Here is a 22,211-nt window from a genome sequence, read left to right on the forward strand (position 1 = left end):
TGTTTCACTCATCTCATTTGTGAAAGACTAGCAGCCAACAAGGTGGAGCAACCAACGCCAGGGTCGTGGGTTCGATTCACACAAAGGCCACATGAAAATGTATGCACTCTACTATAAATAGATTTGAATAGAAGGGTATGCTGAATTGCATATATTGTGTTAGAATCATTCAATAACCTTGCCTGTCACTTACACATGTATCGATGAGATTGTGTTGCAGGATTCCCATAAATAGCAATTCTGTTCCATCAGAAGCTGGAAATAAGATTGCCACACTAGGGTGACTACTACAAGTTTGGTGCAGAAGACGGAGCTATAGAACTGCAGAAAAAAATAAACATTCATCTAACGTTACATGTTACTTATGAGTGCATTTCACACAACTTTTGGATTGTAATTCTTGTATGAATGTCATTGCAAATCACCTGCATTATACTTAAACACGTCAACTTCAACAAGTAAAATGTCTCGGGCTAACGTTTGCTACAGACTATGTCAATGGAGCGTTAGAGTTCTAGCTAACTGCTACATCCAAAATAATTTTGCAAAGATCACCACCAAATATAACCTTTGACTGTTAAAACGACATTGTCAGCCTATGAGAACTCAAATGTATTTTGTTTAGAAGTAATAGAAACGTAATTCTAGGCTACGTTGAATTGGGGACCATGGCGATGGCTTTCTTTATGTAGCCAAAAGTCGCGCGCATCTGTGTTGTGTACTGAAAAGGTGCCTTTGTCAGCCCATAAAGACAAACAGTACATGTTCAATGTCTCCACCTAGCGGCATGTTTGGGAAATGCCCAGATGAGCCCCACATCGAGAAACGTTCAGAGTTCCCGAAAGTGATATTCCAATCAAATCCTGTAAAAGTAGACTGCTATTCTTTATTTCTTATTAACTTATTGAATTATTACATAATTACAGCTTGGAGGCCTTTCAAACTGGTAAATATAAGAAACGAACCGTATGAATACAACGAATTAGTGTAAACACAGAATTAGGCGGGGTCTTCAAGGTGCAAAATTCTCGTTCAGCCGCCAAGTTAGCTAACGAAATGTAGATTGTCCAGCAATATTTAGCAAGTAAAAATATAAAATGCATCGCCCGAACAGGGACTTGAACCCTGGACCCTCAGATTAAAAGTCTGATGCTCTACCGACTGAGCTATCCGGGCTCTTGCTTCAGCGAGACACGTATGTTATTTCAACACATTTCTAAAACTCCAACCTCGTGGTTAGCTGTTCATATTCACAATGTCAGCTAGCGCCATATATTCGCTTGTTTCACTAAACAACATGTGTTTCTTTCTCTATTGACAATGCGAAAGAGCTGTCCCTTTATGTTCCATTCACTGCAAAACTCGTCCGTGGCAAGCTAAACTTAAGCTGTTTCAGATCTCGGCCAGCAGCCACCAGCAAATGTAATTTGTTACTCAATGCATACCACAGCAATATTATCTGGGCTAATGTAGATTATACTTTATTCACTTACAATGCACTCGACATCTTTTTTATTTTATTTTTTTTAACTGAGTTGTTTATTGTATGTACACAAAAACAGCACTCGACATCTACACTTGTCTTCTTTCACATATGACGCGACCATTGTGACGTCGTTAGTAACTAGTGTACACACAAAAGTTATACCAAAAGCATCGTTACTGCTTTATATTAGCTAGCGCGTAAACTATCAACAGGTGGCTCCGTGGCGCAATGGATAGCGCATTGGACTTCTAGTCAAGCACTTGAGGAGTGATTCAAAGGTTGTGGGTTCGAGTCCCACCGGAGTCGCATCTTTTGCGCCTTTCAGTTATTGCATGTACAACCTAAGCGAATTTTTCCTAAAGCGCAGTACGGTCTTAATACTCCTCAGGGCATATCAAACATAATTTTAATATCTATGCATTTCTCACGCCAAGTTTTTTACTTGCTAAAACCATTTTTAATAGCATATATCTAAATAACATTGCAATAATAGTTAGTGTAGACCATTATAATCTCGGTAACACATTACTTTGAAAGGTTTAAATTTGTTTGTCACGTCAATGTCCAAGGTAGGCCTATTTTTCCTTTGAGAACACTGCTTTAAACCTCCGTGAAAGGAGAGCACCACCCGGGTAAGGTGGGCCCATAGTTTTAAAGAAAGGATAAGCTAATATAGCCAGAAGGCTAATACATTATGAACAGTGTAAGCTAACATAACACTATAAAAAGTATAAGTCCATACATAGGCAAGCATAAATTAGAACGTTAGCATTCCTGTTAGCATGCTATGTGGCTAATTACACTAGCTATAATTAGCCTAGGCTAATTAAACTAGGCAATGGGAGCCGCCATCTTGGAATGGTCACATGACAATAATAACAACTGGAAGCGGTAGTCGCATTGGATGCGGTACATTTTAGGCCTATATGTTTCAATGGCAAGGGTGTTACCACATATATAACATATTTGGTGTTACTAATTAGACAACAACCAAAATAGGCCTACTTATAACTCAACCAAAAGTGTACAAAACAGGCGATGTAACATGGCATATTACATACAGGTGAAATACTAACCAAGTTATACTGGCTAACAGTTAGGTATAGTTGGCTAGTGACAATGTAATAAAGGGATTGTTACATATAGGGAACAGGAATATACAATATGTTGGCGAATATAACTTGAAGTGATAAAGGCACTCTGGCCCCACAAAGTCCACATACATGGGCAGTGACACTAAGGAGTCCAGAGGTTGTAGAACAAAAGGTGTCCACAGGTGGAATTCCTTGGATGGGAGAAGTTCTGAGGTGAAGGGCACAGCACAGATATACAGCATCTACTGGTGGAGACAGGTCAAAGTAGCCAAATCGATACAAACCAGATAATTGGCTGCAGCTGATTGGCTAAATATGTCTGGCATCAGAATAATAGTTGCCCAGCAACATGGCAACCAATCAGGGGTCAGTTGGCCAAGGTCAGGGAGATGAGAGAGTTCAATAGCCAGACATATTGGCACCAGAAGATGGCGGGTGTTTGAGAGGGCTGCAGAAACTTCTATGTTATAGTGGAGCCCGACCTGTGCTGTGAGAAGTTATTATATGTATATGCAGCGCATATGGAGGACATTGTTTAGCATGATGTCATTTTATCAATGCTATATAGAGTCCATCATATCTTTTAATATTGTTGGGTGGTTTTATGCTCTATGGAACACTAGTCAGATTGAATAAGGTAATAGAAATCTGTGGGAAGATCATTGGAGAAAGCCAGGAACCCATCAGGGACATATATTAAAAAAAGTGACGAAAAAGGGGGAAATATCATTGGACATTACACACACACACACTCCCTCATTGTGGCCCTTCCTCCCACTTACCGCAACCAATCAATCATGTCCCGCATTAAATCAACAAATTCAAACGCCACTTATTTAGAAAAAAGTTGATTTGTCCTATATAGACGTTCCAACCTGTCTCTTGGAATCACGTTGCGCTTATGACAAGATATATATCACAAGGTGGGGTAGGCCTAATGGTTACATTTAAATACCTCTCCATTGTTGAGATCTGATATTCTGCGCAGCGCAAGACTAGAGGTAGGCCAATGTCATAGGCCTATCGTCAACCAATGACATTTCTATTTACAGCTAAACTTGGAGTTGGGACTAACTAGGTCTACTTACAAAAAGCGTGCTTCTGATGAAGCGCTACAAAAGTAGGCCTAGGTAATTAGCGGTATTAGAATTAAAGAAATACGGTAATTTTGTGACATTTGTGAGCCTCTCAATGCTCATTAGTTGTTAATTCAACATATTTGCTGCTACTTCACTCAATCTCGTTTTTTAAATATCCCTTCCTAACTGTTTTACATTCCGTGAGACCAACCAGAAATGTTTCTTTGGCCAAATATTCCCAGATTTTCATAAAACAGTCACACATGTGGTCTCTCGTTTCTGCATGAACACATTTTGTGCGAGGCAAAAGAGTTCGTTAGGTGCGATTCAATTAGCTCATTTGGTGTAGCGGAGGGTGTAGTGCTGCTGGAGCGCACCCGAGTGTCTCTCCACCACTTACAATGGTGTGAGTAAAGTTAAATCAAAGCTGAATCAACGCCTTGGAAGATCACATAATGATTCATTAGTATTCTACATAACAGAAACAAATATAATAATATTGTAGAAAACGTTACTGTTACACCAATAACAGCACCTAATTTCTTATGAGATTTTAGGATGGTTAGCTGAATAGTCACACTTTTTTTCTCATGTGGCCAAAACTCAACCGCGCGCCACTAGGCAGAATGTGATTGGATTGAAACAAAATATAGGAAGGCTTTATATTGTTCTTAAGAGAATATGTATGGGCATAGGTAGACGTTGCAATTGGAGGATGCATTTTATGCATATTATACACTGAACAACATTTTTAAATGTAAACATGTAAAGTGTTGGTCCCATGTTTCATGAGCTGAATAAAATATCCCAGAAATGTTCCATACACACAAAAAGCTTATTTCGCTCAAATTTTGTTTACATCCCTGTTAGTGAGCATTTATGCTTTGCCAAGATAACCCATCCACCTGACAGGTGTGGCATATCAAGAAGCTAATTAAACAGCATGACCATTACACAGGTGCACCTTGTGCTGGGGACAATAAAAGGCCACTCTAAAATGGGCAGTTTTGTCACACAACACCACAGTGCAATTGGCATGCTGACTGCAGGAATGTCCACCAGAGCTGTTGCCCAGAGAATGTAATGTTAATTTCTCTACCATAAGTCGCCTCCAACATCGTTTTAGAGAATTTGGCAGACCACATGTAACCACGCCAGCCCAGGACCTCCACATCTGGTTTCTTCACCTCCGGGAATGTCTGAGACCAGCCACCAAAGAATTTCTGCACAAACTGTCAGAAACCATCTCAGGGAAGCTCATGAGCGTGCTCGTCGTCCTCACCAGGGTCTTGACCTGACTGGAGTTCGGCGTCGTAACCGACTTCAGTGGGCAAATGCTCACCTTCGAATGCCACTGGCACACTGGAGAAGTGTGCTCTTCGGGGATGAATCCCGGTTTCAACTGTACCGGGCAGATGGCAGACAGCGTGTATGGCGTCGTGTGGAAGAGCAGTTTGCTGATGTTAACTTTGTGAACAAAGTGTCCCATGGTGGTGGTGGGGTTATGGTACGGGCAGGCATAAGCTACGGACAATGAACACAATTGCATTTTATCGATGGTAGTTTGAATGCACAGAGATACCGTGATGGGATCCTGAGGCCCATTGCCATGCCATTCATTCACTACCATCACTTCCTATGTCAGCATGATAGTGCACGACCCCATGTCATAAGGATCTTTACACAATTCCTGGAAGCTGAAAACGCCCCAGTTCTTCCATGGACTGCATACTCACTAGACATGTCACCGCACATTGAGCATGTCACCACCCATCTATGCGAAGGAGATATGTTGCGCTGCATGAGGCAAATGGTGGTCACACCAAATATGGAATGGTTTTCTGATCCACTGCCCATATCTGTATTTCCAGTCATTTAAAATCCATAGATTAGGGCTTAATGAATTTATTTCAATTGACTGATTTCCTTATATGAACTGTAACTCAGTAAAATCCTTGAAATTGTTGCATGTTGCGTTTATATTTTTGTCCAGTGTATAATGAGATTCAATAGGCTACATCTGTCGGTGCTGCCTCCTCAAAAAATGTCATGTGGGCGAGACTGTCCCGTGAATGTCCCGCAAAATAATCCTGTTGTCCTGCATTTTAATATTTCAAATGTGGTCACCCTAGGCCCTTTACACAGAAAAAGAGACAACCATTATGATTGGACAATAGATCCAATAACAGGGCTGAGCTTGCTTTATTGCAGCATTGCATCATGTAGGCCTTTGCATCTGTAATTCAAAAGTTATTCATATAGTATGTCATCACTATTATGTTGATTGATTCATTCCAGTCAATAATTTGTAGGGTAACTATAGGCTCCCTTATTCAACCTAAGATATCTCTCTTACCCTCAGTATCAGAGAATGAAACAATCTTGGTTCTCTCTCTTTCTGTCTGTCTCTTTCACTCTCATGTCATCAAACTCTAGCTTAATCATATCCAATCTTGTCAATCATGTATTCATTTGAAATTCAATGCTCTATTGCACTCCTTCCCTGCCTTGTTTTCAGTGTTTTATGTATTTGAATATGTTTTATATGTTTTTGTATGTACATAGAGCAGCAGTCTAACGTGCAGGGTAGAGTGCAGTGTCTAAGGTTCAGGGCAGGGTACCGGGCGAAGGCTAGCTAGTTATTAATGTTTAACAGTCAGATGGCCTGTAGATAAAAAGCTGTTTCTCAGTCTCTTGGTCCCAGCTTTGATGCACTTGTACTGCCCAATGAGGCGTTAGCTTCACCCATCTTTGTCTCTAAAGCACTAATGGCTACACGTTTTATACTTCTGTGGCTCTCCAAGTAAACAGAGTCGATAAAGCTCTGTAAGGAGCCAGAGCTCACTGAGTGTTTGTACCCTGGGTCCTTTCCTGTCATTGGCCCCTAGGTGCAAAACAGGGAGCAAGCTTTTACTCAGGCTGCAGAGCAGTGGGACTGTGGTCCATGACCAGGGCTAAATTGACTCCAATTCGCTTAAGTCAAGCAATTGTTTATATGGATTTGATAAACATTTAGCTAGATTTTTTGTATTTATATAAAACATATTGGAAATGAACCAGTAACAAGGATATTCACGGGGAGCTGGTGTCGTCAGTAGGTCAGAGACACAAGTCTGACTCTGACCCCAATCCAACTGTGAAGGAAGAAGCCATACCTCACTCACATTTGCCACTGGAGCTATTTGTTAGAAATGAGAATGCAGCTATGCAGGCTTTGCATTTAATGTGCCTTGCTCAGTTGTACTAAAAGCAACTGCGTGTGTACATCAGAGCATATGATTATGTGTTATTACATTTGTATGCAAATTAAAGCTGCCTTGTTCATTCATACATAGGATTCATTCCTAGTTTACAAATGCAAGCAGATAATTATTTTGTGGTGTAATGTTGCTAGAACACCATAAGGTAAAAAAAAAACATACTACTCATAGCATGTTTCAACAGCATTGAAACATGCTATGAGTAGTATGGTCAAGCTTCATGAAATGTATCGATTGTTGCTTGTGATTGTAAATCTATCACCTCCATTGTCCTGTCTATATTGTACTGCTGTATGATTGGTCCTTGCAATCTCGGTTCCATGGGACGACCCTACCCCATTGAAGTTGAAATAAAAAATGGTTACGGTTAGGTACCGTTATGATTAGGGTAACGGTAGGGGTTAAGTTTAGGGTTTAGGGTAGGGCGTCCCCAGGATCTCGGATAACACTAACCCCAAATGATTGGCCAGAACAGATAAGGACTTGCCCATGTATTAACCACTCCCCGCTCGCGCTTTCTTCACGTGATATTAAGACAGACGTTCCAAAGTTAAAAACAGACTTTGTTTATTTTCAGGTCGCTGCTGAAAGGTGCACGGACTAGTTCTCTTTTCAGATTTATTGTGAAAGGAGTAGGAGTTATATATTACTTTCATAAAAATAAAGTGTCGAATTTATTTGACATTAATTTTGCTACAGCATTTCATATTTTTGGGGTATTATAGCTGACGTTATATAGCGCGAGCAAGCAAACTGTCTGAGGGTGAGGATTAACGTTCTCACAATTTGTCATGCATGTGCATAACATCAGTGTATACTTTAGATGCACATTTTGTTTGTTCACGCTGTTTTGCACGTTTCTGCTATTTGTTTTCGTGACAGACCAAACGGTGGGGATTGCTATTAAACGGTAAACAACCATTTCAAGACAGCGCCATGGCGACTGAAGGGGAGACATGGACCACCGTTCAAAAGCATGATGGTGAGTTATTTGAATAGCATATGCACGAATGCGTGCTTATTTCAAGGCAGTAAAGTCGTTTGGCTTGAACGAGGAAATCATGTTTGCCCACTTCGCTATTGTCTCAAAGGGTTGGGTTGCAGTTCCAGCCACACTCCACCATGTGCTCTCGTGCTCTAGCACTTGTACTAGCGCGAGACAGTTAGCAATGAAGCTAGATAGCAAGTTGGGTCGACGGCCAACTCACAAATTGCTAAACGACACATTTGAGTATGTATAGTTTTTTATGGACCCACTGTCTTGCTGAGCGTATGTGAACACGCTGTCTAATATTTAACCCATTCGAAATGTGTGTTTTTGCAGTGCATTGCCTTCCTCTTTACATCTTGTTACCTAACTGGCTAGCCAGATACGTTAGCCTTTCGCCAATGGACATGCTGTAGTACACCGTTGTTGCGCAATCAATCACTAGCAGTTATATACTGTCCTGTCAAATGTTTAAATTACGTTCATTTGTCTACATATTTATTTGTATTCAGGGATGTTGTGTGATTAACGTTACTGCTTTGAAGAACACATTTCCTGTACCTCTTGTACCTCTTGTCTGGAATGCCCATAAACATTGATGCAACATTGCCATTTTTGGCCAATGCTATATGTTTTTAATCAATCTCGGTAATTTGATTAAACGCTAAATACCCTGACAAACCCCTTTGTTTTGCATAAGCATGCGGTCAAACGACGAACTCAATGTTCATGTTGTCAAACAACACCACGCCCCCTTTCTAGAAGCGCAATCCGTTCCGTGCAATACCATTTTTATTGGGCTACTTGAAAAATACTTCAACGAACATCCAAATAACTTTTATGCATATTTAGTTAAATACAAGGTGTATGACATTGCACATCATTCATTATGTTGAATGGGACGGATTTGTAAACAAGCTCTAATAATCCTTTCTTCACAACTACACAATAAAACCAAGATAAATGAAATAAAGAATGATGGTTAAAAAGCTTTGGAGCACCTTAAATGAAATTCTGGGAAAAAAGGCAAACTCGGCTCCATCATTCATTGAAACAGATTGCTCATTCATCACAAAACCAACAGATATTGCCACCTACTTTAATGATTGTTTTCATTGGCAAGATTAGCAAATTTAGGCATAACATGCCAGCAACAAATGCTGACACTACACATCCAAGTATATCTGACCAAATTATGAAAGACAAGCATTGTAATTTTAAATTCTGTAAAGTTAGTGTAGAAGAGGTGGAAAAGTGATTGTTGTCTATCAACAATGACAAGCCACCGGGGTCTGACAACTTGGATGGAAAATTAGAGTTTAATAATAGGGGATGATATTGCCACTCCTATTTGCCACATCTTCAATTTAAGCCTACGAGTGTGTGTGCCCTCAAGCTTGGAGGGAAGCAAAAGTCATTCCGTTACCTAAGAATAGTAAATCCAATATACTAGCTCAAATAGCTGACCAATCAGCCTGTTACCACCCCTTAGTTAACTTTTATATTTTTTTGGACCAGATTCAATGTTATTTTTACAGTAAACAAATTGACAAACTTTCAACAGCCTTCTAGAGAAGGATGGCACCACATTCAACAAGCACAGCACTTACACAAATTACTGATTGGCTGAGAGAAATTGATGATAAATAGATTGTGGGGGCTGTTTTGTTAGACTTCAGTGCGGCCTTTGATGTTATCAATCATAGTCTGCTGCTGGCAACTTGTGTTATGGCTTTACACCCTCTGCTATGTTGTGGATAAAGAGTTAACTGTCTAACAGAACACAGAGGGTGTTTTTTTAATGGAAGCCTGTCCAACATAATCCAGGTAGAATCAGGAATTCCCCAAGGCAGCTGTCTTGGCCCATTTTACTTTTTTCAATCTTTACTCATGAATTCCCACTGGCTTTGAGGAAAGCCAGAGTGTCTATGTATGCGGATGACTCAACACTATACATGTCAGCTACTACAGCGATTGAAATGACTGCAACACTTAACAAAAAGAGTTGCAGTTAGTTTGAGTGGGTGGCAAGGAATAAGTTAGTCCTAAATATTTATAAAACTAAAAGCATTGTATTTGGGACAAAACATTCACTAAACCCTAAACCTCAACTAAATCTTGTAATAAATAATGTGGAAATTGAGCAAGTTGGGGTGACTAAACTGCTTGGAGTTACCCTGGATTGTAAACTCATGGTCAAAACATATTGATACAACAGTAGCTAAGATGGGGAGAAGTCTGTCCATAATAAAGCGCTGCTCTGCCTTAACACTATCAACAAGGCAGGTCCTAGTTTTGTCGCACCTGGACTACTGTTCAGTCGTGTGGTCAGGTGCCACAAAAAAAAACGTAGGAAAATTGCAATTGGTTCAGAACAGGGCAGCACGGACAGCCTTTGGATCTATATAGAGAGCTAATATTAATAATATGTATGTCAATCTCTCCTGGCTCAAAGTGGAGGAGAGATTGACTTCATCACTGCTTGTATTTATGAGATTGACATGTATTGACATGTTCAATGCACCGAGCTGTCTGAACTACTGGCGCACAGCTCTGACACCCATGCATACCCCACAAGACATGCCACAAGAGGTCTCTTCACAGTCCAAGTCCAGAACAGACCTAGATGTCGACCGGTTGTGATTTTTCAACGCCGATACCGATTATTGGAGGACCAAAAAAAAGCCGATTACCAATTAATCGGCAGATTTTTATTTGTTTTATTTATTTGTAATAATGACAATTACAATAATACTGAATGAACACTTATTTTAATATAATACATCAATAAAATCTATTTAGCCTCAAATAAATAATGAAATGTTCAATTTGGTTTAAATAATGCTAAAACAAAGTGTTGGAGAAGAAAGTAAAAGTGCAATATGTGCCATGTAAGAAAGCTAACATGTAAGTGCCTTGCTCAACATGGGAACATATGAAAGCTGGTGGTTCCTTTTAACATGAGTCTTCAATATTCCCAGGTAAGAAGTTTTAGGTTGTAGTTATTATAGGAATTATAGGACTATTTCTCTCTCTACGATTTGTATTTCATATACCTTTGACTATTGGATGTTCTTATAGGCACTTTAGTATTGCCAGTGTAACAGTATAGCTTCCGTCCCTCTCCTCGCTCCTACCTGGGCTCGAACCAGGAACACATCGACAACAGCCACCCTCGAAGCAGCGTTACCCATGCAGAGCAAGGGGAACAACTACTCCAAGTGTCAGAGTGAGTGACGTTTGAAACGCTATTAGCGCGCACCCGCTAACTAGCTAGCCATTTCACATCGGTTACACCAGTCTAATCTTGGGAGTTGATAGGCTTGAAGGGGTGGGTATAATTTGTGGAACGTTCCAATAGGAATCTGTTCCAAAAAACATAAAGTAAAAGGTTGCCAACCAACAACGCATACAAAGTAACAACGCATACAAAAGTAGCAACGCATACAAACCTAGCTAACTAGCTGCCGAATAGGCATCAACTCACCACGTAGCTTATTCTTAATGTTTGTCCATAGGCAACCAGAGTGAGGACAGACATTTTTCGGAATAAATGGGATGAGTGAAAAACGCAATGAAATGGACCACTCCCTACCCGGTATCTTATTCTGCCGCTATACAACTTTGTATGCGTTGTTTTTTGGCAACCTTGTTATTTACGAAGTTTTTGGAATAGATTCCTGTTGGAACGTTCCACATATTATACCCACCCGGCTTGAAGTCAAACAGCTTGAAGCACAGCGAAGAGCTGCTGGCAAAACGCACGAAAGTGCTGTTTGAATGAATGCTTACGAGCCTGCTGCTGCCTACCACTGCTCTGTCAGACTGCTCTATCAAGTCATTGACTTAATTATAACATAATAACACACAGAAATGCGAGCCTTAGGTCATTAATATGGTCGAATCTGGAAACTCTCGAAAACCAAACTTTTTTTTTTCTCAGTGAAATACGGAACCGTTCCGTATTTTATCTAACGGGTGGCATCCCTAAGTCTAAATATTCCTGTTACATTGCACAACATTCAATGTTATGTCATAATTACGTAAAATTCTGGCAAATTAGTTCGCAACGAGCCAGGCGCCCCAAACTGTTGCATATACCCTGACTGCGTGCAATGAACGCAAGAAAAGTGACACAATTTCATTGCAGGTTTAAAAATATATACTTGTGTATTGATTTTTAAAGAAAGGCATTGATGTTTATGGTTAGGTACATTGGTGCAACGACAGTGCTTTTTTCGCAAATGCGCTTGTTAAATCATCACCCGTTTGTCGAAGTAGGCTGTTTCGATGAAAAATTAACAGGCACCGCATTGATTATATGCAACGCAGGACACGTTAGATAAACTAGTAATATCATCAACCATGTGTAGTTAACTAGTGAGTATGTGAAGATTGATTGTTTTTTATAAGATAAGTTTAATGCTAGCTAGCAACTTACCTTGGCTTCTTGCTGCCCTCGTGTAACAGGTAGTCAGCCTGCCATGCAGGCTCCTCGTGGAGTGCAATGTAAGGCAGGTGGTCAGAGCATTGGACTAGTAACCGGAAGGTTGCAAAAACGAATCCCCAAATCCCCCCTGAACAAGGCAGTTAACCCCCATTCCTAGGCCGTCATTGAAAATAAGAATGTGTTCTTAATCTGACTTGCCTAGTTAAATAAAGGTGTTAAAAAATAAATATCGGTAAATCGGTGGCCAAAAATACCGATTACCGATTTGTTATGAAAACTTGAAATCGGCCCTAATTAATCGGCCATTCCGATTAATCAGTCGACCTCTAGAACAGACTATGGAAGGCGCAGAGTACTAAATAGAGCCATGACTACATGAACTCTATTCCACATCAAGTAACTCATGCAAGCATTTAAATTTGATTAAAAAAAAAACATCTTATGGAACGTCGGTGACTGTGAAGCAACACAAAAATAGGCGCATATACACACACGTACACATTGATTTTGTACTGAATATGTGGTAATGGTGGAGTAGGGGCCTGAGGGCACACAGTCTGAATGTATTGTAATGTTTTTTAAATTGTATAAACTGCCTTATTTTTGCTGGACCACGTAGCAAAATGGTCGCATGATGTCTTGCATTGGCCAAAGACATGCTGTTTCATGTGGCTATGGACTTCTACATAATAAATGTTGTCTTTCTCAGAAAAAAATGGAGATTAGTAGACAGAAACACAACCCTGTGTAACCTACGACTAACTACTCATGCTAAGTTGATAACCTGTGGGAATTTACCACCATAAAGTAAGATACTCTTGATTAATAAAACAGGTTTTGGCATGGACATTGAGGGCATTACCATTTTAAAGTAGTCAACTGGGTGGGACTTCATATGGGTGAAGGAAGAAGACAAGGGAGCGCTACCATCAGTCCTGTGTCATGCCAACAGTAAAGCATCCTGAGACCATTCATGTGTGGGGTTACTTCTCAGCCAAAGGAGTGGGCTCACTCACAATTTTGCCTAAGAATACAGCCATGAATAAAGAATGGTACCAACTCATCCTCCGAGAGCAACTTCTCCCAACCATCCAGGAACAGTTTGTTGACGAACAATGCCTTTTCCAGCATGATGGAGCGCCTTGCCATAAGGCAAAAGTGATTAAGTGGCTCGGGGAACCAAATATCGATATTTTGGGTCCATGGCCAGGAAACTCCCCAGACCTTAATCCCATTGAGAACTTGTGGTCAATCCTCAAGAGGCAGGTGGACAAACCAAACCCCACAAATCCTGACAAACTCCAAGCATTGATTATGCAAGAATGGGCTGCCCATCAGTCAGGATGTGGCCCAGAAGTTAATTGACAGCATGCCAGGGTGGATTGCAGCGGTCTTGAGAAAGAAGGGTCAACACTGCAAATATTGACTCTTTGTATCGACTTCATGTAATTGTCAAAAGCCTTTGACACTTATGAAATGCTTGTAATTATACTTCAGTATTCCATAGTAACATCTGACAAAAATATCTAAAGACACTGAAGCAGCAAACTTTGGAAATTTAATGTGTCATTCTCAAAACTTTTGGCCACGACTGTACATAATACAACCCCCTCTCCCCCTCCCACATACGTAAGACAAGAAAGTGTAAGGAATATGAACTTTAAAGGTGCACTCCATGCTTGAGTCATAGTGGTTTCCCATAGTGGTCAATACATCTGCACATATGGGCTGTTGCTCTTCCATATGAACTCTGTTGGCCCAAGTCTACTCGAGAAAGGCCTGTCGCGCTTGATTAAACAGCTCAGCTGCTGTGGTGGTGACACTCCCTGTCAAAGACGCCTTTGTGTGGGTTGGAGTAAAAACCCTCCCGCAAACAGAGGCCTATGTGGGTCTATTGAGTTCAACACAACTGTCAGTGAAATTATTTCAGCCCTGAAATGATGCAACGTCCATACCACTGCTTACATATAGCCTAGCAGCAACTGCAACAAATTGCATTTGAATTATTAGTAATATACTTGTTTGTTGACATTCTGATAATATACTTGCTTTGGCATGACTTTATTTTATGATTGTCTGACGCGAGTGTGGAACGTAACCCAGCTTTTGAATGGAGCAGCAACCTGCCTATGGAGTATTAACGTGATAGGCTGCAGTGTTATTTTAGCAGCATTGTAGGGTACTACCTGTCAGCAGAACATTTATATAGATAGTAGTCCTGAGGTAAATATAGGCTGAACAGAAAAGCATAATGGTGCGTGCACTGCACTGAAACGGCCGCTTAATTTCAAATGAGGACCAAAAACAAACCCAGCTGGAAAAAGATATAGCCTGTCCGAAATGGCACCATATTCCCTATCACCTTATGCTATTTGGGATGCAGCCTAAGTCTAAGCAAAAGACATTGAGCCTCATTGGCTCTTTTTAGTGCCAACGATTATTTACTCTCAAACAATGTGTCAGTTAAAGGAGGTCAAAACAACAATAATAGGTCTATCTTCCCATTTAAGCCCAGTCAACTCGTCTGTCTGGACAATCCTGTCTGTCCACCCCTTACTGACAGTTGAACCCCCCCCCGGACAGAACCATCAACCAAACCAGACCCCTCCCTCTCCCTCCTTAACCCAATTTGTAATAACACACCAGATAAGTCTGATTGTCCCGGATCAAGCCCCAGAGTGCTTGTTCGTGTTCAGCAGGGCACATCGTACATTTAGCAACAGAAATCAATTTGTGTTGTAGGTCTAGGTAGTAGCATCTCCCCCTTTCACCGGGTTTGAAAACAAATTCTCCACACTGAACACGGCCATGTCGGACAGCAGTTTTGGACTGCATTTCATAATGTGAAGGCCCCCTCCCTTGCCTTGTCTTTAGGGTTGCAAAACTTTGGTAACTTAACCAAAATCCTCAGGTTTTCTAGAAATCCTGGTTGGAGGATTCCTGGATTTCTTGCCTATTCCTTCCTGATTCTGTTCATCTTCCAACCAGGAGTTTTGAGAAAGTTTACAGAGTTTTTCAAACCTACTTTGCATCCATTACCCCGCTGACTCCAATCTGTTTGGCTGTGAGGGACCTTACTGAACTGCCACTATCACCTCATACAAAGCAGCCATTACAACTGGAACTGGGTCAATTCTCCCAGCTCCACTGACCCCTAAGGCCCCAGCCTCTCACCACGTCCAAGCCAGTGCCAAGCGTAAACAGTGTACACACACTAGGGATGTGACAAATTAACAATTTTGCTTAACATTTAAACTGCACTTTTTTGTTTGTTTTTTTGTTAAAATGTGAAGAAAAAATCTTAAAATCCCATGTCAATTTACAATGCAGAATAATGGTCCTGTTACGCATGTAAGACCGCTAAGGCCAGGCAATGAAGTTATCAACAGCAGTCATATACCCTTGAATGCAACTCGGCTACTACAAGTGTACACTATGGATTTTTAACGACGACACGAAACCTTCTCTGGAGATACCCGTTCAGTGGTACTTCGAAACTATTTTACTTGTCTGTAAAGGAATGCCGTCCATCACTAGGCGACCAGAACTGTCAATCAAATAATCTTGAGCTGCCTGCGTGCAGCTAGCCTGCTGCCTGCTCACCGACCACTCTTTCCTAAAAAAGTACTTTAAAGTTAGTTAAATACTGTGACTCAAAGACATTTAGTAGAAAGATGAGTCGATTCCTAGCGGAAAAGGTTCTGAAGCCCTATTTGAGCGGCTCGTTCAGTTTCTGTTGTTGAATCTTGTGTAAATATTTGTATGAACATGTTAAGTTTGTTGAAAGTTGACAGTGAGTACATTTTTTTTGCTGAGTTTATATTTTAATCTTTATTTAACTAGGCAAGTCAGTTAAGAACAAATTCTTATTTACAATGACTGGCTACCGGAGAACAGTGGGTTTACTGCCTTGTAAAGGGGCAGAACAACATTTTTACCATGTCAGCTCGGGGATTTGATCCAGCAACCTTTTGGTTACTGGCCCAACGCTTTAACCACCTAGGCTACCTGCCCTATAGGCACGTCGGCCACCAGACAGACTGAATCAGGACCGTGTACTAGGCCTATCAGCAATCAAAAGCTGTATCTCGCAATAGAATGCTATATTTCCTGGTTTGCAATGTCTCGCAACGTCAGTAAAGCAGGGCCTATCACCAATGAGTAGGCTAGGATATTCTATACGTGACAGACTGAACGCACGCTCGCAACATTAGTGTAGAGAGAGGGCAGGCGAGCCAGCAGCAATGTAATAACATTTTTTTTTGGGGGGGAGGCAGTTTCAGTTAGAGATCCTAATTTCGTTCACACAAACACACAGGCCAACTGAATACCGTTTACAGTTATAGTGGGAGTTAATCTCACGATTACCCATGTAGCCTACAGGCTACTAACACAGGAATACAAGGGGTTGTTTTTGCCAGCAAAGTTCCCCGCTGACCTGGATCAAGCCCAAAGCTTTTAGGAGGATCTGCTGTCTGCCCTGCTGTTTAGTGTTTTATTTTTATTCTGGTTAATTTACTAAGGTTACTGTAATACTGTTAAGAGGAGTGTTTGAGAGAAAAGGAGTTTGACTGGGGGGGTAGCCTATGAGCTAGTAATATTTTTGTCTGAGTGCTGGTGGGGAAGTCTGCATTAAATACAGAGCGCAGAATGGACCTGTCTTATTTGCATCAGTCATTGCCATGCAGAAACTTGCCACTCACATTTTTTTAAATACTTTTTGAATCCACAAATCGCAATAGTTGATGGATTCAAACATTTCAAGGACATATCTGGACACTTATGGCTACAGAAAGCACTTCTCCATACAGCTAGGCTGCCTATGATAGACACTTGTTTTTTGTTTTTTTTATGTAAAAAAACAAACCACACAGAAGTAGAGAAACTAGTTTCTAGCACGTTCAGTTCCCTATACAGTCAGTGACAACCTACATGGTCTCAGACCACAGATCACTGCATTATAAATGTCAAAAGGCATGTGGCCAGTACTAGCTAATTAGAGGGGTATAACGTTACCTTTGCTTGTTAGGTAGTACATTTTGTTTTTAGGGTTTGCAATGCTTGACTTGGCAGAACCCTATTTTCCTCTCTGCTCTGCTCCTCCTTTTCTTCCTGTTTCCAATTGGACAGGCCTGTTTTTGGCTGGTTGACATTGGTCTTTCCCTAATTTACTGCTCTGGCATGTGCCTATTTGAAGGGAGTTGGAGGAGGACGAGAGACTTGGTCAGTTGTTTACAGCTTTGCAGGCCCAGGGAGTGGTTCTGACCAATGGTAGGCCAGACCACGCTTGTGTTTAAAATCAGAGAGAGCGAGGACACTTTGTATGTGCATACTGTACAGCAATCTTTTACACCCTGCAGGAATCCTCTTCACTTGTTCCATGTACAAAACACCTCACTGACCGCTAGCTCATTTGAATGATTGACGTACCCGTGGGGTCCTGGCTGATCTAGCCCTTCTACGAGAGCAGGCACACAGGCTTTGTCCCAAAGTGGTTCCGTGTGGCTCAGTTGGTAGAGCATGGTGTTTGCAACGCCAGGGTTGTGGGTTTGATTCCCACGGGGGACCAGTACGGAAAACAATGTATGCATTCACTACTGTAAGTCGCTCTGGATAAGAGCGTCTGCTAAATGACTAAAATGTAAATGTAAAGTGCACTACTTTTAAACCGGGCCCACTGGGCTCAGAAGAAGTGCAATATCTAGGGAACAGGGTGCCATTTTGGATTTGGGCACACACAGCACTCATGGCCAGTAAAAGTAGTTTGGCTGGTGCTAGCTCCACTCCAGTCTCCAGACAGTGCTGGATCTGCTCTGTGGTTGGGCCACCCTCCTTGTCCCTGTAATCTATAGGGCCATACCTCTTAGGGCTCGGCGGTGGTCTTTGTAGGAGGGCTCTGGGGTATTCGTTACACCCTTAGAAATTCTTGCTCCTCTTGAGGGGTCATTTGACTGGCTGTGGGCCCAACACTGCCATATGTAGTCAGACCCATGCAGAGGATTAGCGACAAGGAGGCTTGAAAAAGCCCCCACGTCAGCATCCCCCCATATGGCCGTTGCTTGCCCCCACCACTACTAGGGCTCCACTTCAACTCCATTTGTTATTGTTCCCACAAGATGCTTACTGTACACTGAGACTTGTCCTTTTCCCTGGCTCCATACACATGAGGGAATTACATTTTTTTGTTAATCCTCTAACAGTCTTAACTAGCTACTGCACCTGTGGGCTGAATGGCTGGTGAGTGCAGGAGAGTGTGTGTGTGGCTTGTGTTGTGTGGTCCGTGTCCATAATAAACTGGGATTAGTGGGTTTCCCTGGTGTTGTAAGGGCAGAGGCCTTTGAGTCTTCTGTGTGCACAGGCTACCATGTGCGGCGACCCTTTTAGCAGACACAACTGTTTAATATATGGAAGTGGGCCAACTATGCTTGGGGTAGTCCTGGTATAGTAGTAAGTGTCTTACTGTGATCGGCATAATGCATGTAATTATCTCTTTCTCCTGGTCTGTTATTGTAGCTCAAAGGTGTTTCGAGACTTAGGTGTAGACTATTAGGCGCGTTTTGGTTTGCATATGTTGTGTACGTGTGGACTTGCCTCTGTAAATCACCTTATTAAGCTATGTAGTGTGAGCAGCCACCAGCTGGTAATGTCCCACAGGGCCTGAGCATGCTCTGCTGTTTGAGCTGACGTGTTGTTGATGTTAGAACTGGAGAGATTGAAGTGCTATCGTTGACCAAACCATTTGGCTAGTCGTTATCACTAGAATGCAAACCCTTTAAAAGCAGATAGGACTGATGGGTTATGCTTAACAGACCAATATTGATCAGAACTGACCTCCGTTCACCCCATTCTTGAGTTGACCTGATAAAGTAAGGCTTTATCGTAAAATAGGGCGGAGGCTCGACACTTGACAGAGGAAGGTATAGGCCTAGTCCAAACCTGGACTGTTTACCATAAAGACACCTTTTTATAATTCTGGCTTTATGGGTCTAAGCAGTTTGGTTAGTAAAGCTCTTAAACTCTGTTGGGCCCCATTCGATCATGCAGTTGATAACATTGCATCGTTTTGGTAAAGCGGCAATCAGCAGTTTAAACAACAGATCTCTCTGCCACTGTTGGACTAAAAAGCTGAGGGATGGGCTGGAGAAATGGAACAACTCTCAAATGTATAGACCAAGCTATCAATGCAAGGACTAGTTTTTATCATGTTTTGAGGCTATACAGTGTTTACGAACATTGGAGTAAAACAAGCGCATGTTTTGGATTCTGATGGGATAGGACAGTTCAACTAAGCTCATGAGGCATTTATAGGTTATATTCTTCAAAATTCAATGGTTACATGTAATTCATTTAAAGTCACAAAATTGATGGACTTCAGATGGACCCTTTTTTAAAGCTACAGTACAGCACACAGAAATAGACACGGGCATGTTTTTGACATGGCAGAACCGTGTCTGATGTGAAGCACTTTGTGGTGCGATATGCAGAAATCGCTCTGCTATTTCCATTCATGGGCGGTATACTGGGGTATTTGGAAATGACCACGGGATGGTTTTTCAATAGTTTAAACTTTGTGTGAAGTTTTTTAAATAAACTATCATATTTGTAGCTACTTTAAACACCTGCAGTCAACTAGGAGAACAGATCACGTTCTTCATTTCACCTGTCACGTTATTTTACATTATGAAGCTTACTGTAGTTCCCCAGAACAGTTGAGCCAGTCATGTTTGTTTGCCAATAACACGATGGGAGAAAGCGGGAGCAGGTGAGTCCAACTGTGTATTGACAGGTGAGCCAGTAACTGAAAGATCAGTGCTTCAAATCGCAGAGCTGACTAGGTGAACAATCTGTGCCCTTGAGCAAGCCACTTTACCTTAATTGCTTCTGTAAGTCACTCTGGATAAGAGTGTCTGCTAAATGCCTAAAATGCCAATTTTACTGAGTTAGTTCATATGAAGAAATCAGTCAATTGAATAAATTCATTAGGGCCTAATCTATTGATTTCACATGACTTGGAATAGATATGCATCTGTTGGTCACAGATACCTTTAAAAAAAAAAATGGGCCTCAGGATCTTCTCAGTATTTTTGTGCATTCAAATTGATAAAATGCTATTGTGTTTGTTGTCCATAGCTTGTCTGCAAGTACCATAACCTCACAGCCATCATGGGGCACTGTTCACAACGTTGACATCAGCAAACTGCTCGCCCACACGACGCCATACACATGGCCTGTGGCTGTATGGCCATTGGCAGCTTATGGTAGAGAAATTAACATTAAATTCTCTGGCAACATTCCTGCAGTCAGCATGCCAATTGCATGCTCCCTCAACATCTGTGGCATTATGTTTGTGATAACTGCACATTTAAGTGGCCTTTTGTCCCAGTACAAGGTGCACCCGTTGAATGACCATGCTGTTTAAGCAGCTTCTTGATATGCCACACCTATCAGGTGGATGGATTATCTTGGCAGAGGAGAAATGCTCACTTACAGGGATGTAAACAAATGTGTGCACAAAATGAGAATATTTTCATCCATATGGAACATTTCTGGGATCTTTTATTTCAGCTCATGAAATGTGGGACCAACACTTTACATGTTGCATTTATTTTGGTTCAGTGTATTAAAAGTTGCATTTTTTTTTGCTTCAATACAGTGATCAGGGGCGTGCAACTTTTTTTCCTTCACAGAAAATGCATTGGTGCAACACATTCAGCAGAAAATTGCTTCATTTTCATCGGATAACAGAAGTGCAAGGCTATTTGGCTGGCAGCCACAATTTTTCATAGTAAGCTCATATACTTGGCTTCTTTTCTAATGTTTATCCAAGAAAGAATGTAGCCAGCTACATTTCCTAATGTTTTGCTTAAATGTAGTCTACATTGAAAATTAGAGGAGAAAAGTAGCTACACAGTCAGCTCTGTTTTCTCGGTGGAGAAGTGCAACTGAAGCACAAAATGAGTCTGAGACCGAGCAGAAATGACATTACCCCCCTTTTTTCTCCCCAATTTTGTGATATCCAAGTTGGTAGTTGATGATATTGTCTTTTCGCTAGAGGCGGAGTCATGCGTCCTCCGAAACATGACCCGCCAAGCGCAGCTGCTTCTTAACACACTGCTCGCTTAACCTCTAGGGTATGTGGGACGAAATCGTCCCACCTACTCAACAGCCAGTGGAATCCCGTGGCGCGATATTCAAATACCTTAGAAATGCTATTACTTCAATTTCTCAAACATATGACTATTTTACACCATTTTAAAGACAAGACTCTCGTTAATCTAACCACACTGTCCGATTTCAAAAAGGCTTTACAACGAAAGCAAAACATTAGATTGTCAGCAGAGTACCCAGCCAGAAATAATCAGACACCCATTTTTCAAGCTAGCATATAATGTCACATAAACCCAAACCACAGCTAAATGCAGCACTAACCTTTGATGATCTTCATCAGATGACACACCTAGGACATTATGTTATACAATACATGCATGTTTTGTTCAATCAAGTTCATATTTATATCAAAAAACAGCTTTTTACATTAACATGTGACGTTCAGAACTAGCATACCCACTGAAAACTTCCGGTGAATTTACTAATGATAAACGTTCACAAAATACAATTATTTGAAGAATTATAGATACAGAACTCCTTTATGCAATCGCTATGTCCGCTAGCTTTTCGGCGAAAGCACATTTTGCAATATTCTGAGTACATAGCTCGGCCATCACAGGCTAGCTAATTTGACACCCACCAAGTTTGGGGCTCACTAAACTCAGAATTACTATTAGAAAAATTGGATTACCTTTGCTGTTCTTCGTCAGAATGCACTCCCAGGACTTCTACTCCAAATAATCCAT

At 41.2% G+C, this 22,211-nt stretch overlaps 1 protein-coding gene and 2 non-coding genes across 3 annotated transcripts in view; 2 read left to right on the top strand and 1 right to left on the bottom strand.

Moving 5' to 3' along the window:
• Positions 1-1,103: 1,103 nt before the first annotated feature.
• On the bottom strand, positions 1,104-1,176 carry trnak-uuu (transfer RNA lysine (anticodon UUU)). Its single transcript has one exon. It is a non-coding gene; the product is annotated as a tRNA-Lys (tRNA).
• A 524-nt stretch (positions 1,177-1,700) lies between these two features.
• trnar-ucu (transfer RNA arginine (anticodon UCU)) lies at positions 1,701-1,792 on the top strand. The gene is given in 2 exon segments: positions 1,701-1,737; positions 1,757-1,792. It is a non-coding gene; the product is annotated as a tRNA-Arg (tRNA).
• A 5,677-nt stretch (positions 1,793-7,469) lies between these two features.
• Positions 7,470-22,211, top strand: part of LOC115192011 (programmed cell death protein 4) — a 30,708-nt gene continuing 15,966 nt past the window's right edge. The window contains exons 1-2 of the mRNA XM_029750097.1: positions 7,470-7,682; positions 7,802-7,901. Coding sequence (XP_029605957.1) covers positions 7,856-7,901 — 46 coding nt within the window. The 5' untranslated portion in view covers positions 7,470-7,682; positions 7,802-7,855. The remainder of the gene's footprint in view (positions 7,683-7,801; positions 7,902-22,211) is intronic.

This window comes from Salmo trutta, chromosome 4 (genome assembly GCF_901001165.1).
Source record: "Salmo trutta chromosome 4, fSalTru1.1, whole genome shotgun sequence".
Lineage (NCBI taxonomy): Eukaryota > Metazoa > Chordata > Actinopteri > Salmoniformes > Salmonidae > Salmo > Salmo trutta.